Genomic DNA, 16830 nt, shown 5'->3' with positions numbered 1-16830 from the left:
AGAGGGTAGTTGAGGCCAGTTCATTGGCTATATTTAAGAGGGAGTTAGATGTGGCCCTTGTGGCTAAAGGGATTAGGGGGTATGGAGAGAAGGCAGGTACGGGATACTGAGTTGGATGATCAGCCATGATCATATCGAATGGTGGTGCAGGCTCGAAGGGCCGAATGGCCTACTCCTGCACCTATTTTCTATGTTTCTATGACTCACACTGGCATAGGCTTCGGTTTATTTGTGTCACATGTACTGAGATACAGTGAAGAACTTTGTTTGCATGCTATCCAGTCAAACCATGAGTACCATCAAGCCCTATACCAGAGCAACAAGTAGTGCAAAGGGGAAAATACTACGGTGCAGAATACTGTATAACATTAGAACATTGGTCACAGAGAAGGTGCAGATTAAAAAAAAAGTGTAAGGGCCGCAATACCGCTGGGTTCCACAGAGGGCAGTGGAGGCCAAATCACTGGATGAATTTAAGAGAGAGTTAGATAGAGCTCTAGGGGCTAGTGGAATCAAGGGATATGGGGAGAAGTTGGGCACAGGTTACTGATTGTGGATGAAATGCCATGATCACAATGATCACAATGAATTCGGCTCGAAGGGCCGAATGGCCTCCTCCTGCACCAATTTTCTAAGTTTCTATGTTTCTATGTTTCTATGGGTTGTAAGCTGCCCAAGCAAAATATGAGGTGCTGTTCCTCCAATTTGCTTGTGGCCTCACTGTGAAAGTAGAGGCGGAGGCCCAGGACAGAAAAATCAGTATGGGAATGGTAAGGGGAGTTAAAATGTTTGGCAACCGGGTGATCGTGGAGGCCAAATGCATTCCGTCAGTCTGAGGAAGGATTCCCACCCGAAACGTCATCTATTCCTTCTCTCCGGAGATGCTGCCTGACCCGCTGAGTAACTCAGGCATTTTGTGTCTATCTTCCCACAACAGATATACTGAGCTCTCTCACAGCAAGACATGGACAGTGGAACCAACTCAAGGATAATCCGAGACCCTCCTTGAAGAGAATGCAACTTCTTTTCCTGGTTTCCGTGGGAATCCCTGCTCCATGGCTGCTCAGCATGAAGAAGGGCCAACTGGGGTTCACAATGACCTCATCAGCCTCCCGCAGAACTTCGCCTTACATCTGATTGCTGACACTATTGATTACCTTGGAGATGCAAGAAACTGCAGATGATGTGATCTTGGGCAAAAGACAAAGTGCTGGAGGAATTCAGCAGTTCAGGCAGCAATCTGGCTGAAGTAAGGCCCCAACCCAAAATATTGCCTGCCCATCTCCCTCCACGGGTCAATGTGTAAGTTCCTCCAGTGTTTTGGGGTGCTTTTTTGGTATTAATTATCATTGTGATTACATGACGTAAATCCTAACCACCTGTGGACGATAAGATCTCTTTGCTCTACAGACTGCCAATTTCATACCTCCAATCTGAATGGAAATGCAGTCAAACATTGTATGTCACCAGATAGCATGACCTACCACAAAGGTACCCAGTGCCAGATTGACTTGTTGGTCACCATAAACTGTGAAAATAAACAAAAGCAAATTAGAACCAAACCGAGCGAGGTTAAAATGGATTATTGACAAGTGTGGAGGAGGACAATAAAGTGTAAGGGTTGGTAGGAGGGTGAACAGGGGTAATGCCTCCGGCGCCTTCATGGTCAGCTGCAGGAGGCGCCCCCAGGACACAAAGATGGTCGGGAGAGGGGAGGGGAGGGGAGGGGAGGGGAGGGGAGGGGAGGGGAGGGGGAGGGGAGGGGAGGGGAGGGGGGAGGAGGGGGGGGAGGGGGGGAGGGGGGGAGGAGAGGGGAGGAGGGGAGGGGAGGGGGGGGAGGGGAGGGGAGGGGAGGGGAGAGGAGAGGAGAGGAGAGGAGAGGAGAGGAGAGGAGAGGAGAGGAGAGGAGAGGAGAGGAGAGGAGAGGAGAGGAGAGGAGAGGAGAGGAGAGGAGAGGAGAGGAGAGGAGAGGAGAGGAGAGGAGAGGAGAGGAGAGGAGAGGAGAGGAGAGGAGAGGAGAGGAGAGGAGAGGAGAGGGGAGGGGAGGAGAGGAGAGGGGAGGGACGTCGGTTTGTGGGAGGGAGGTCCTGCAGGAGCATGGGGCTTACCAGGATGGGGAACTGCTCCAGTAGACCGAGCAGGCGGGAGGGCCGGACTTTGGACTTGTGGAAATGGCGCCAAAACATGGCGGCGCCTGCATGTGTTTCACGGTGCAGTCTCACAGGTGACAAATAATGGACCATCGAACCATTGGGACGTGGATCCTGACAGAAGTGCGTAAAGTGATGAGAGGCATAGACAGCGTAGACAGACTCTTTTTCCGAGCATGGAATTGTCAAGGACTAAAGAGCATAGTTTTAAAGTGAGAGGGCCAATGTTTAACGGAGATGCATGGGGCAGGTTTGTTTTACACAGAGGGTGGTGGGTGTCTGAAACATGCTGCTGCAAGTGGCGGTAGAAGCAGATAGGAGAGTGGTTTTTATGAGGCTTTTGGATAGGCACATGGATGTGCAAGGAATGGAGGGATATGGATCATGGGAAGGCAGAGGAGATTAGTTTATCATGCACGGCATTGGACATTGTTCAACGGAAGTCCTGTTCCTGTGCGGCACTGATCTGTGTTCGGTGTTAACATCCTGTTACTTACAGGGAGGTGTGTAGAGAGGATGGTTGATGAAATAAGCCAGCCATGCTGTAAAACCCCAATAATAGAAACAGTTCTGCAGAGACAAAGGATGTGAGTCAAGTATCATAGAAACATAGAAAATAGGTGCAGGAGTAGGCCATTCGGCCCTTCGAGCCTGCACCGCCATTCAATATGATCATGGCTGATCATCCAGCTCAGTAGCCTGTACCTGCCTTCTCTCCGTACCCCCTGATCCCTTTAGCAAAAAGGGCCACATCTAACTCCCTCTTAAATATAGCCAATGAACTGGCCTCAACTACCTTCTGTGGCAGAGAATTCCACAGACTCACCACTCTCTGTGTGAAGAAATGTTTTCTCATCTCGGTCCTTAAAGACTTCCCCCTTATCCTTAAGCTGTGACCCCTGGTTCTGGACTCCCCCAACATCGGGAACAATTTTCCCGCATCTAGCCTCTCCAACCCCTTAAGAATTTTATATGTTTCTATTAGATCCCCCCTCAGGCAGCAACAGGTCACCCGAATGCAGCCAACTTTCGCACAAACCGGTGTTCCTGAGATCACAAAGTCCTTTCATCCAGCTTTATCTTCAATTAAATAGATTTAAGAGGGGTTTTTTTTACATTTCTGCTACAGAGATTGTGAATAACCCAACCATCTATCCTGCTCATTCATGTGAAACAACCTGTATGGGAGGCTTTAAATTTCTTATCTTCCATTGTGATTTTTTGTTACTATAACATCAGTCAGAGTATTGAGTTTAGAATTTGGAGGTCATGTTGCAGTTATATAAGATGTTGATGAGGCCACATTTCGGACGCCTTTTAACACAGCATAATGCCAGTTGGGGAATTATGCTCAGTTTTGGTCACCCCAGCCATAGGGAAGAATGCTAGAAGATTTACGAGGATGTTGTCAAGACTCGAGACTGAGCTATAGGGGGAGGTTGTGCAGGCTAGGACTTTGCTCCTCAGAATAGACAATAGACAATAGACAATAGACAATAGGTGCAGGAGTAGGCCATTCAGCCCTTCGAGCCAGCACCGCCATTCAATGCGATCATGGCTGATCACTCTCAATCAGTACCCCGTTCCTGCCTTCTCCCCATACCCCCTCACTCCGCTATCCTTAAGAGCTCTATCCAGCTCTCTCTTGAAAGCATCCAACGAACTGGCCTCCACTGCCTTCTGAGGCAGAGAATTCCACACCTTCACCACCCTCTGACTGAAAAAGTTCTTCCTCATCTCCGTTCTAAATGGCCTACCCCTTATTCTCAAACTGTGGCCCCTTGTTCTGGACTCCCCCAACATTTGGGAACATGTTATCTGCCTCTAATGTGTCCAATCCCCTAATTATCTTATATGTTTCAATAAGATCCCCCCTCATCCTTCTAAATTCCAGTGTATACAAGCCCAATCGCTCCAGCCTTTCAACATACGACAGTCCCGCCATTCCGGGAATTAACCTAGTGAACCTACGCTGCACGCCCTCCATAGCAAGAATATCCTTCCTCAAATTTGGAGACCAAAACTGCACACAGTACTCCAGGTGCGGTCTCACCAGGGCCCGGTACAACTGTAGAAGGACCTCTTTGCTCCTATACTCAACTCCTCTTGTTACGAAGGCCAACATTCCATTGGCTTTCTTCACTGCCTGCTGAACCTGCATGCTTCCTTTCATTGACTGATGCACTAGGACACCCAGATCTCGTTGAACTCCCCCTCCTCCTAACTTGACACCATTCAGATAATAATCTGCCTTTCTATTCTTACTTCCAAAGTGAATAACCTCACACTTACCTACATTAAACTGCATCTGCCATGTATCCGCCCACTCACACAACCTGTCCAAGTCACCCTGCAGCGTTATTGCATCTTCCTCACAATTCACACTACCCCCCAACTTAGTATCATCTGCAAATTTGCTAATGTATCATCTGCATGTAGGAGACTGATCGGACTTTGGCCTTCATCAGTCAGCGTATTTGGCCTTCCTCAGACAGAGTATTGAGTATAGAGTTGGGAGGTCATGTTGCAGTTATATAAGACATTGGTAAGGCCACACTTAGAGTATTGTGTTCAGTTTTGGTCACCATGTTATAGGAAACATGGTGTCAAGCTGGAAGGGGTGGCAGAGAAGATTTACGAAGATGTTGCCAGGACTCATGGGCTTGAGCTAGAGGGAGAGGATGAGTAGGCTGGGACTCTATTCCTTGGAGTGCAGGAGGATGAGGGGTGATCTTATAGAGGTGCACAAAATCATGACGGGAATAGGTCAGGCAGATGCACAGAGTCTTTTGCCCAGAGTAGGGGAATCGAGAAGCAGAGGACATAGGTTTAAGGTGAGAGGGAAAGATTTGATAAGAACGTGAGGGGTAACTTTTTTACACAAAGAATAGTGGGTGTACGCTTGAGGAGGTAGTTGAGGCAGGTAGTATCGCAACATTTAAGAAACATTTAGACTGGTACATGGATAGGATAGGTTTAGAGGAATATGGGCCAATTGAGGCAGGTGGGACTAGAGTTGATGGGGCATATTGGTTGGCATGGGGAAGTTGGGCTGAATGGCCTGTTTCCACTGTATGACTCTTTGATTACACCCTGAGACTATTTTAATTCAAGGAAAAGTGTTGAAACAATGTGTGTCAATAAACTCAAGGGGGATGTGCTGCTGGACTGTCTAACAAACCTGGTGGTCTTAGTAACCCGGATGAGTAGTGGTGTATCTGCCTCACTTGCACACTGTGGACTATTTCTGCTTTGCTGACCCTACACTGTAGATAATCCGTTCAAGTGGATCAGGACATTTCTGCCTTTTGGTAGACACAAAATGCTGGAGTAACTCAGCGGGACAGGCAGCATCTCTGGAGAGAAGGAATGGGTGACATTTCGGGTCGAGACCCTTCTTCAGACTGATCAGTCTGAAGAAGGGTCTCGACCCGAAGCCTCACCCATTCCTTCTCTCCAGAGATGCTGCCTGTCCCGCTGAGTTACTCCAGCATTTTATGTCTACCTTCGATTTAAACCAGCATCTGCAGTTCATTCCTACACATTTCTGCCTTAAGTTGTTTCCACTTGCCAAGAAGGCATGGAGTGTACCCTACCAACAGAGGTTATTTATAATAAGCATTACCTCAGTGGTTCAATGGTTTCTTTAGTTGCCATGAGATTGGTTGGCTGTGGTGTAACTAAAGGCTTGTTGAAACTCTTTTGTCAATGGGAACTAACCATTTGTCTCTGAGGTCTGTTCTCACAGATTGTTGGAATAGTAGATCATTCAATTCCATTAACCCAGACCACCATCAACAACCCCTAGCAGATCTGTGCTTTAACTCCATGTCCCGCCTTCTCTCCGTGATTCTTTACACCTTTCCCTCACCAAAATCTATCAACCACAAATCCAATTAACCCAATGGATTTTGGGGGAGTGGATTCCAAATTTTGTCCATTCTGTGCAAGGAATGAAGGGATATGGATCATGTGCAGGCAGAAGAGATGAATTTATCATTCATTTAGCATGGACTTTGTGCACTGAAGGCCATAAAGGGTGGCACGGTGGCGCAGTAGTAGTGTTACTGCCTTACAGCGCCAGAGACGCAGGTTCGATCCTGACTCAGGGTGCTGTCTGTACGGAGTCTGTGCGTTCTCCCCATGACCGCGTGGGTTTTCCCCTGGGTGCTCCGGTTTCTTCCCGCACTCCAAAGACGTGCAGGTTTGTAAGTTAATTGGCATCGGTGAAGATTGTAAATTGTCCCTAGTGTGCAGGATAGTGCTGGTGTACGGGGATCGCCGGTCAGCGCAGACTCAGTGGGCCGAAGGGCCTGTTTCCGCGCTGTATCTCTAAACTAAACTAAGCTAAACTAAACTAAGCTAAAGTAAACCTTGTGTGAAGAGGTATTTTCCAATAGCACCCTTAAATGCTCCAGCTCAACGAGACCATGCTGTGAAAAGCCCACCTGGACATAGGAGTCGGGACATGAGTCTGAAGAAGGGACTTGAACCAAAACGTCACCCATTCCTTCCCTCCAGACCAACGGCCCACTGAGTTACTCCAGCATTTTGTGTCTATCTTCTGGAGATAGGAGGCATGACGGTGTGGAGAAGATTGTCCTTGGACACTGGAGCTTTGGTGCACGATTGTACTTATTTCCTGCACTTTCAGTCGCATTGAAATCAGAACAAAGTGAGTAAAATGAGTAAAATAACCCCCTCTTTAACTCTGCAGCGCCGGAGACTCAGGTTCGATCCTGACTACGGGTGCTGCACTGTAAGGAGTTTGTACGTTCTCCCCGTGACCTGCGTGGGTTTTCTCCGAGATCTTCGGTTTCCTCCCACACTCCAAAGACGTACAGGTATGTAGGTTAATTGGCTGGGTAAATGTAAAAATTGTCCCTAGTGGGTGTAGGATAGTGTTAATGTACGGGGATCGTTGGGCGGCACGGACTTGGTGGGCCGAAAGGGCCTGTTTCCGGCTGTATATATATGATATGATATGATATGATATGACTCTCTGCACGTTAATGTGGACTTACAGTGGACTCTCTGCGTTAATGTGGACTTACAGTGGACTCTGGGTGTTAATGTGGACTTACAGTGGACTCTCTGCGTTAATGTGGACTTACAATGGACTCTGCACATGAATGTGGACTTACAGTGGACTCTGTGCACGTTAATGTGGACTTACAGTGGACTCTCTGCGTTAATGTGGACTTACAGTGGACTCTCTGTGCGTTAATGTGGACTTACAGCGGACTCTGGGTGTTAATGTGGACTTACAGTGGACTCTGTGCGCGTTAATGTGGACTTACAGTGGACTCTCTGGTGTCGTGACTCCAGTAGTATCATTTTCTTCCAGATTCCCGAAATTGTCTCACTGATTGAATAGGACGTGGTGCTAATCTCATTCTCAAAAACGTTAGTGTGCAGCACTTGCAGTTCCTAACATTGCTTCCCTCGACAAAACCAGGATAATATCAATAGACAATAGGTGCAGGAGTAGGCCATTCGGCCCTTCGAGCCAGCACCACCATTCAATGTGATCATGGCTGATCATTCTCAATCAGTACCCCGTTCCTGCCTTCTCCCCATACCCCCTGACTCCGCTATCCTTAAGAGCTCTCTCTAGCTCTCTCTTGAATGCATTCAGAGAATTGGCCTCCACTGCCTTCCAGGATGATGTCTGTAGAACGTGATTAAACCAAATTAGTTGCAAGCAACACTCCGTCATTTCGACGGTGGTCGCTTCAGTAATCATGCCCCAAACAAATACTATATTTCCAAATCCATTCATTCAGAGAGTAACGCATTGTGTCAAGTTGTTATGAGAGTCCATCGCTGAACAACGGCCTTGGATGTGCTTACCTTTATGGTGTTGCGAAGAGGCATTGTGCCGTGAGAAAATCGATGCACAAACAGCGTTTCGATCAGCCGTTTGACATAGTGGAAAGAATGGCAAAAGCCAGCCAGGCTGGAAGAGACAAGGACCACTGCAATGTGAGCATTTAAAAAAAAGATTATTCATCAAAAACATTTATTCAAATATTAAAATAATACATACAATACGATAAAACCAAAACAGAACCCACCACCATAGTACCAGACAAACAATAAACTATTATACAGCTATCTTACACTCCTTGTCAAGGATGCATTCAGCCCGCCGTGGTGCCCAGCGGTCCCGGAAATCTCCCAGGGTGCCCTTGGACAGCGCCTGGTCCTTCTCTACTTCCACCGGGCCACGGACGTAACCCCGGAAAAGGGGCCGGCAGTTGGCTTGGGCAGTGCCCTCTTCCGCCTGGCGCCATGACTCGCGGATGCCAAGCTTGGCCAGGCCCAGGAGCAACCCAACCAGGACGTCTTCAGCCCGCAATATGAGCATGGGGCAGGGAAATCCCACAGTGACGGCACAACAACTTGTTCATGTCCACATCTCCACATGTTCATCTCCACGTGGTGAGGAGTTGAGGTGTCTACTTGGCCCGATCTACAGACAGTGCTGCTAATGGGCCCAATGACCTGAACCGCTGGGGGAGGAGGAGAATACTGGGTAGTGTGGGGAGCTGGGTTAAGGATGGTTGGTGTGGTGAGATCTAGCTGAGAGGGAGAGTTTAATTCAGAGATACAACATGGATACAGGCCCTTCGGCCTACTGAGTCCACGCCGACCAGCGATCACCCATAAACTAGTTCTATCCCACACACTGGGGACAATTTACAGATGCCAATTAACCTCCAAACCTGCAAGTCTGTGGAATGTGGGAGCACCCGGAGGTAACTGGCGTGGTCACAGTGAGAATGTACAAACTTCCTACATCAGCACCCGCAGTCAGGATCCAACCCGGGTCTCTGGCGCTACAGGGCAGCAACTCTGCCGCTGCGCCACCGTGCCGCCCGTGTGAGGGTGAGGAATGCCATGCTAAACTGTTACACGTTCGCAAACTCAAAGGCAACACACAGTCACTGCTGGATGCAACAGCGCCAGTCTCCTCAGTTCAACAATTCCAAAACTCACAGACCCTTCCACCCCCTCCGCAGAATCCGAGACGATCACCCACGGAGACACAGAAACATTGCGGGCTCCGTAAACTTACTGCACAACGGTGTGAGGACTGGTGCTGAATTCATACTCCTCCTCGTAGATAAAAGGCAGGCGGGAATAGAAGAGCAAGTAGATGAAGAGGGGACCTGCGTACTCTGTCAGGAACACCTACAATCAAAGCACAAGGGCTAGGTCATTGACAGCTCAGGGCAATGGGATACGCATGATGCAGTGGGACAGTGGAGGAGTGGGGAATGCCATGGGAGAGCCAGGAGGGTCGTCGGAAGCTCCCGGCGAGAGACACAGAGCCGTCCAAGAGAGCAGTGGGTGGCCAAAGACGGGCCTGTGGTGAGCGCCGGAGTTCGGACAAGGATGTGCCGCCGAGAACAGAGGGGGGCCGGTCGAGGGGAGGCCGCTGACAATAAATATCCATGGCGACTCTTTGCGTACTTTGCTATTGAGGGCGTGCAGCGTAGGTTTACTGGGTTAATTCCTGGAATGGCGGGACTATCATATGTTGAAAGATTGGAGCGACTAGGCTTGTATACACTGGAATTTAGAAGGATGAGAGGAGATCTTATCGAAACGTATAAGATTATTAAGGGGTTGGACACGTTAGAGGCAGGAAACATGTTCCCAATGTTGGGGGAGTCCAGAACAAGGGGCCACAGTTTAAGAATAAGGGGTAGGCCATTTAGAACTGAGATGAGGAAAAACTTTTTCAGTCAGAGAGTTGTGAATCTGTGGAATTCTCTGCCTCAGAAGGCAGTGGAGGCCAATTCTCTGAATGCATTCAAGAGAGAGCTGGATAGAGCTCTTAAGGATAGCGGAGTCAGGGGGTATGGGGAGAAGGCAGGAACGGGGTACTGATTGAGAGTGATCAGCCATGATCACATTGAATGGCGGTGCTGGCTCGAAGGGCCGAATGGCCTCCTCCTGCACCTATTGTCTATTGTCTATTGTCTATTGTACTCTCTGTATGGTACGTAGAGCAAAGAATTTCACTGTGACATGTCATGTGTGGTTCTTAACTAGTCCCACCTGCCTGCATTTAGCCCACATCCCTCCAAACCTATTCATGTGCCTGAATTATTTCTTAACTGTTTCAATACTCCCTGCCTCAACTACCTCCTCTGGCAGCTTGATCCATACACCCACCGCCCTTTGTGTGAAAAAAGTTACCCCTCAGATTCCTATTAAATCTTTTCCCCATCACCTTCAACATACTGTATGTCCTCTGGTTCTAGATTCCCCGACACTGGGCAAGAGACTCTGTGCATCTACCCGATCTATTCCTCTTATGAATTTATACACCTGTCTGGTAGGCATTTATACATGGAGCTCTTGTGCCTGTTTCTCTGCGGAATCGGGCAAAGTTATGACGGTGTTATGTCCCAGGCACTCTGTCAGGCAGACTCCACCGGAGCGAGTTTTCCCTGATCCCTCCCGGTCAATCCTGCTTTGCCAAAGGGTCGTGACCTTCCCAACCACCATCCCACCTCACTCCACTCTCACTCTCCGCCAAACCCATTCCTCCCGTTATGTGTAGGAAAATAACTGCAGATGCTGGTTCAAATCGAAGGCATCACAAAATGCTGGAGTAAATCGAAGGTGTCACAAGATGCTGGAGTAACTCAGCGGGTCAGGCAGCATCTCTGGAGAGAAGGAATGGGTGACGTTTCGGGTCTCGAAACGTCACCCATTCCTTCTCTCCTGAGATGCTGCCTGATCCGCTGAGTTACTCCAGCATTTTGTGATACCTCCTGTTATGTGAGTTTTCTCAATTGCAATTAACTTTCACCTTCAGTGTTTGAGCATAATTAGCTTTCTTCTTTTCTCCCCAGGCACTAGCTGCACATTCTGGGCCAGGAATGAAGCTCAATGTATTTCCATTCATGACAAGTGCTTGACAATTTTTCATACGGGTGGGGTTTTATTCTTGCTCCAGACTTATTTAATTCATGAGGGACGGCACCACATCTTCCGTAGCCCTGGGGTTGCGGAGAGAATTGGAAGGGAAGAAGCTGTTTCTGAGTCTGGTGATGACATGCCTTCAAGCTTTTGAAGTATCGAAAGCATATACTGTATTTCAGAAGATACAGAATACCAGAAGATACAAAAGCTTGAAAGCACGTACCACCAGATACGGCCACAGCTTCCATAAGTTGGACAATAGACAATAGACAATAGGTGCAGGAGGAGGCCATTCGGCCCTTCGAGCCAGCACCGCCATTCAATGTGATCATGGCTGATCATTCTTAATCAGTACCCCGTTCCTGCCTTCTCCCCATACCCCCCTGACTCCGCTATCCTTAAGAGCTCTATCTAGCTCTCTCTTGAATGCATTCAGAGAATTGGCCTCCACTGCCTTCTGAGGCAGAGAATTCCACAGATTCACAACTCTCTGACTGAAAAAGTTTTTCCTCATCTCAGTTCTAAATGGCCTACCCCTTATTCTTAAACTGTGGCCCCTTGTTCTGGACTCCCCCAACATTGGGAACATGTTTCCTGCCTCTAATGTGTCCAACCCCTTAATAATCTTATACGTTTCGATAAGATCTCCTCTCATCCTTCTAAATTCCAGTGTATACAAGCCTAGTCGCTCCAGTCTTTCAACATATGATAGTCCCGCCATTCCGGGAATTAACCTAGTAAACCTACACTGCACGCCCTCAATAGCAAGAATATCCTTCCTCAAATTTGGAGACCAAAACTGCACACAGTACTCCAGGTGCGGTCTCACTAGGGCCCTGTACAACTGCAGAAGGACCTCTGTGCTCCTATACTCAACTCCTCTTGTTATGAAGGCCAACATTCCATTGGCTTTCTAAGTTGTAGTGTAGTCCTGATCTTCCAACCTACTCCATTGCGGACATTGGTCTTTTTCTCTGGAACTCTACAGTACTGCAAAACAACTTTCTGCTCTCTGATATCGTTCTCTTTGTCGTGTTCGTGTATGGCTTGATCGTATTTTTGTGTGGTATTATCTGATTTAATTGGCCAGCGTGCAAGCAAAAGCTTCTTACTGTGTCGGTACACGTGGTAATAATAAACACCACCAGTACCCTTATGACACAGAATGATGAGAGCACAGACATTGTGCTCCGAAAGGCCTGTTCCTGTGCTGCACTGCTCTATATTCTATGTGTTGTTCATTCACACCACTGTGTCTTCACAGTGACTACTTCACGTGACTGGCCACTGGTCCTGAGCATAGAAACATAGAAAATAGGTGCAGGAGTAGGCCATTCGGCCCTTCGAGCCTGCACCGCCATTCAATATGATCATGGCTGATCATCCAACTCAGTATCCCGTACCTGCCTTCTCTCCATACCCCCTGATCCCTTTAGCCACAAGGGCCACATCTAACTCCCTCTTAAATATAGCCAATTAACTGGCGTCAACTACCTTCTGTGGCAGAGAATTCCACAGATTCACCACTCTCTGTGTGAAAAAAAACGTTCTCATCTCGGTCCTAAAAGGCTTCCCCCTTATCCTTAAACTGTGACCCCTTGTGCTGGACTTCCCCAACATCGGGAACAATCTTCCTGCATCTAGCCTCTCCAACCCCTTAAGAATTTTGTAAGTTTCTATAAGATCCCCCCTCAATCTTCTAAATTCCAGCGAGTACAAGCCGAGTCTATCCAGTCTTTCTTCATATGAAAGTCCTGCCATCCCAGGAATTAATCTGGTGAACCTTCTCTGTACTCCCTCTATGGCAAGAATGTCTTTCCTCAGATTAGGAGACCAGGGAGTTCTCCGATCCCCAGAGGAAGGCCGTGAGACTCACCGTCGTCCAGCCAACCTGGGAGCCAAGGTCTTTGAAGTAGAAGGTTGCGGTGGTGCCAACTGGGAGGGTTTGCAGCACTTCTTCGTCCCTGACGCATTTTCCCTCTGAGGGAGAAATGAAGAGCAGAGTAACAGACCCTCGGTTACTTTGGGGCTTGCAGATGAACAGCATCCGTTCACAACCTCAAGTCCAGAGCAGAAACCGTGGAGCCCAAACCAACCGCAAGACCCCCACACTTATTGTAACGGTTACAAAAACAGAAAATCACGCAAATACTCGGCCGGTGAAATGAAACCAATTTTTATTGCAGATTTTCAGCGTCTGTAATGTTTTTGTTTTCCAGTTGCCACAATGTTTAGTTTCGTTTAGAGATACAGCGTGGAAACAGGCCCTTCGGCCCACCACGTCTGTACCGACCAGCGATCCCCGCACACTGACACTATCCTGCACAAGGGACAATTTTTACTATACCAAGCCAAATACACTGGAATTTAGAAGGATGAGAGGGGATCTTATCGAAACGTATAAGATTATTAAGGGGTTGGACACGTTAGAGGCAGGAAACATGTTCCCAATGTTGGGGGAGTCCAGAACAAGAGGCCACAGTTTAAGAATAAGGGGTAGGCCATTTAGAACTGAGATGAGGAAAAACCTTTTCAGTCAGAGAGTTGTGAATCTGTGGAATTCTCTGCCTCAGAAGGCAGTGGAGGCCAATTCTCTGAATGCATTCAAGAGAGAGCTAGATAGAGCTCTTAGGGATAGCGGAGTCAGGGGGTATGGGGAGAAGGCAGGAACAGGGTACTGATTGAGAATGATCAGCCATGATCACATTGAATCACAAGGGACAATTTTTACTATACCAAGCCAATTAACCTACAAACCTAATCATGACGTTGACAGGGTGCTGTTCTGTTTCAATGAGGATGTCTTCCATGATCTTCAGTGTTTTAATGTTGAAGACAGACACAAAGTGCTGGAGTAACTCAGCGGGTCAAGCAGCATCTCTGGAGAAAGGGAAAAATGTGGCGTTTCGGGTTGGAAACTATCCATCACCTATTCCTTCTTTAATGTTGTCCTGGTGAATAAGGTAATTTATGTATACACAGCCTGGATATAGATTAGCTCAGGCATGTATCAGTGAGAAAGTTCCTCGAGTATTTGATCTAGTTTAGAGTGTCCCAGATGTACGAGAAGTACTGTACGGAGGAAGGGTCGTGACGGATGTCAGGGGTTGTGGGGAGAAGGCAGGAGAATGTTGGTTTGGAGGGAGAGATAGATCAGCCATGATTAAATGGTAGAGCAGGCTTGATGGGCCCAATGGCCCAATTCTGATCCTATCACCTATGACCCCATGATGACCAAAAATGGCAGCCATCCATGTTTTCAGAGAGGCATTTGGCCCATGTATTTCTAGATACTAAAAAAAATGAATAAAACAGCTTTGGGATGACCTGAGATTGCAAAAAGTGATCTATTTCTCTCACGGGTTTGGCCGGAGCTCCAGGGGCTGAGGAGCCAGTGCGTTGCTTGTTCCACTGGCACAGTGCCTGAGACGTCTGAGCTTTGCCCCAACACAGTGAATGGTGGATTGAACAGCCCCTCAGTCAGTGTTAGTTTCAGCTCCGTGAATCAGGCTGCCACGTCCACTGGTTGCCAAACAGGCCACACCACAAGCTGTTACTTTAGCCGGTGAGCATTGCTGAGATTCCAGGACTATTAAGGTGGATAAACAGAGCGTGTTAACTGTAAGTCAGCAAAGCACCACATTCAATCCCCCTCGTCCTCCCGCCAGTTTGGAAAAGGAGAGCGGATTCTTGACCCAGCTCAGTGAACTAAATGGAGTGCAAGTGGCAGAGACATTGATTTTGTTAGATTTAGATTTAGAGATACAACGCAGAAACAGGCCCTTCGGCCCACCGGGTCCGCGCCGCCCAGCGATCCCCGCACATTAACACTATCCTACACCCACTGGGGACAATTTTTACATTTGCCCAGCCAATTAACCTACAAACCTGTACGTCTTTGGAGTGTGGGAGGAAACTGAATATATCGGAGAAAACCCACGCAGGTCACGGGGAGAACGTACAAACTCCGTACAGTACAGCACCCGCAGTCAGGATCGAACATTTCTTCACACAGAGAGTGGTGAGTCTGTGGAATTCTCTGCCACAGAAGGTAGTTGAGGCCAATTCATTGGTTATATTTAAGAGGGAGTTAGATGTGGCCCTTATGGCTAAAAGGGATCAGGGGGTATGGAGAGAAGGTTACTGAGCTGGATGATCAGCCATGATCATATTGAATGGCGGTGCAGGCTCGAAGGGCCGAATGGCCTACTCCTGCACCTATTTTCTATGTTTCTATGTTTCTAACCTGAGTCTCCGGCGCTGCATTCGCTGTAAGGCAGCAACTCTACCGCTGCGCCACCGTGCCGCCCTTAATTCAGGCATTGCCTTGTCTTCAAGTCAGGACAATCTAATAACTGCGGACGCTGGGACTCTGAAAGTATGGCAGTTGTAGATCAATCATATTTATCTCTGTCTATATAACCTTCACCACATGTCCTATGCATGGTACACATTCCACCTTGTAATCCGGTCCAGGATTTAGGTAGGACTGGAGTCACTGACAGAGTTAGTTTGTTGCTTGTTCGGTTAGTTGTTAGTCTGTTAGTCTGTTAGCTGAAGCAAGGAAATGCTCACTCGGCATGGGTTTAATAAATGTTTTATGGTTCACCGAATACTTCGTAATGGATTGATCACAAAACGTGGTGTCAGAAGTTTCTCGACCACTCCTCCATTTGATTGCCTGAATTTTTTTCGTTTGTTTTTTTGTACCATTTTCCTGCAATGGCTGGTGCTTTTCGTAAACCCGACCCGTTAGTGTTTGATGGGGACCTCGCTGAACGTTGGCGTATCTTTAAAGTGGAATATGGAGTGTTCATCCTCGCGGCTCACCATGATGCACCCGCTGATGTACAAGCTTCCATTCTCCTCAACGTGGTGGGCACAATAGACAATAGGTGCAGGAGGAGGCCATTCGGCCCTTCGAGCCAGCACCGCCATTCAATGTGATCATGACTGATCATTCTCAATCAGTACCCCGTTCCTGCCTTCTCCCCATACCCCCTGACTCCGCTATCCTTAAGAGATCTATCCAGCTCTCTCTTGAATGCATTCAGAGAATTGGCCTCCACTACCTTTTGAGGCAGAGAATTCCACAGATTTACAACTCTCTGATTGAAAAAGGTTTTCCTCATCTCAGTTCTAAATGACCTACCCCTTATTCTTAAACTGTGGCCCCTTGTTCTGGATTCCCCCAACATTGGGAACATGTTTCCTGCCTCTAACGTGTCCAACCCCTTAATAATCTTATACGTTTCGATAAGATCTCCTCTCATCCTTCTAAATTCCAGTGCATACAAGCCTAGTCGCTCCAGTCTTTCAACATATGATAGTCCCACCATTCCGGGAATTAACCTAGTAAACCTACGCTGCATGCCCTCAATAGCAAGAATATCCTTCCTCAAATTTGGAGACCAAAACTGCACACAGTACTCCAGGTGCGGTCTCACTAGGGCCCTGTACAACTGCAGAAGGACCTCTTTGCTCCTATACTCAACTCCTCTTGTTATGAAGGCCAACATTCCATTGGCTTTCTTCACTGCCTGCTGTACGGGCACGGAAGCCACTCTACGGGCACAGAATTTCCACTACACACCAGCTGAGCTTGATGGCACGGGAAACATTGTCCCCCTGCCGAATCTATCCGACACCCAGTGTGTCTCCTTAGAAAGTTCCGGCAGCTCTGTCAGCCGCGAACCAACTCGGTCGTGGAGCACCACAGATTCCTTTCACGGAACCA

At 48.0% G+C, this 16830-nt stretch overlaps 1 protein-coding gene across 2 annotated transcripts in view; it reads right to left on the bottom strand.

Moving 5' to 3' along the window:
- The window catches only part of LOC144598035 (very-long-chain enoyl-CoA reductase-like), a 74595-nt gene that overhangs the window by 6531 nt on the left and 51234 nt on the right, over positions 1 to 16830 (bottom strand). For both annotated transcript variants that reach the window (XM_078407908.1, XM_078407907.1), the window contains 5 exons: positions 12970 to 13073; positions 9232 to 9347; positions 8004 to 8109; positions 2648 to 2720; positions 1485 to 1528 (listed from right to left, as the gene is read on the bottom strand). In XM_078407908.1, coding sequence (XP_078264034.1) covers positions 1485 to 1528; positions 2648 to 2720; positions 8004 to 8109; positions 9232 to 9347; positions 12970 to 13073 — 443 coding nt within the window. The remainder of the gene's footprint in view (positions 1 to 1484; positions 1529 to 2647; positions 2721 to 8003; positions 8110 to 9231; positions 9348 to 12969; positions 13074 to 16830) is intronic.

This window comes from Rhinoraja longicauda, chromosome 11, assembly GCF_053455715.1.
Source record: "Rhinoraja longicauda isolate Sanriku21f chromosome 11, sRhiLon1.1, whole genome shotgun sequence".
NCBI classification, from domain to species: domain Eukaryota; kingdom Metazoa; phylum Chordata; class Chondrichthyes; order Rajiformes; family Arhynchobatidae; genus Rhinoraja; species Rhinoraja longicauda.
This window is presented reverse-complemented; position numbering and strand designations above follow the sequence as displayed.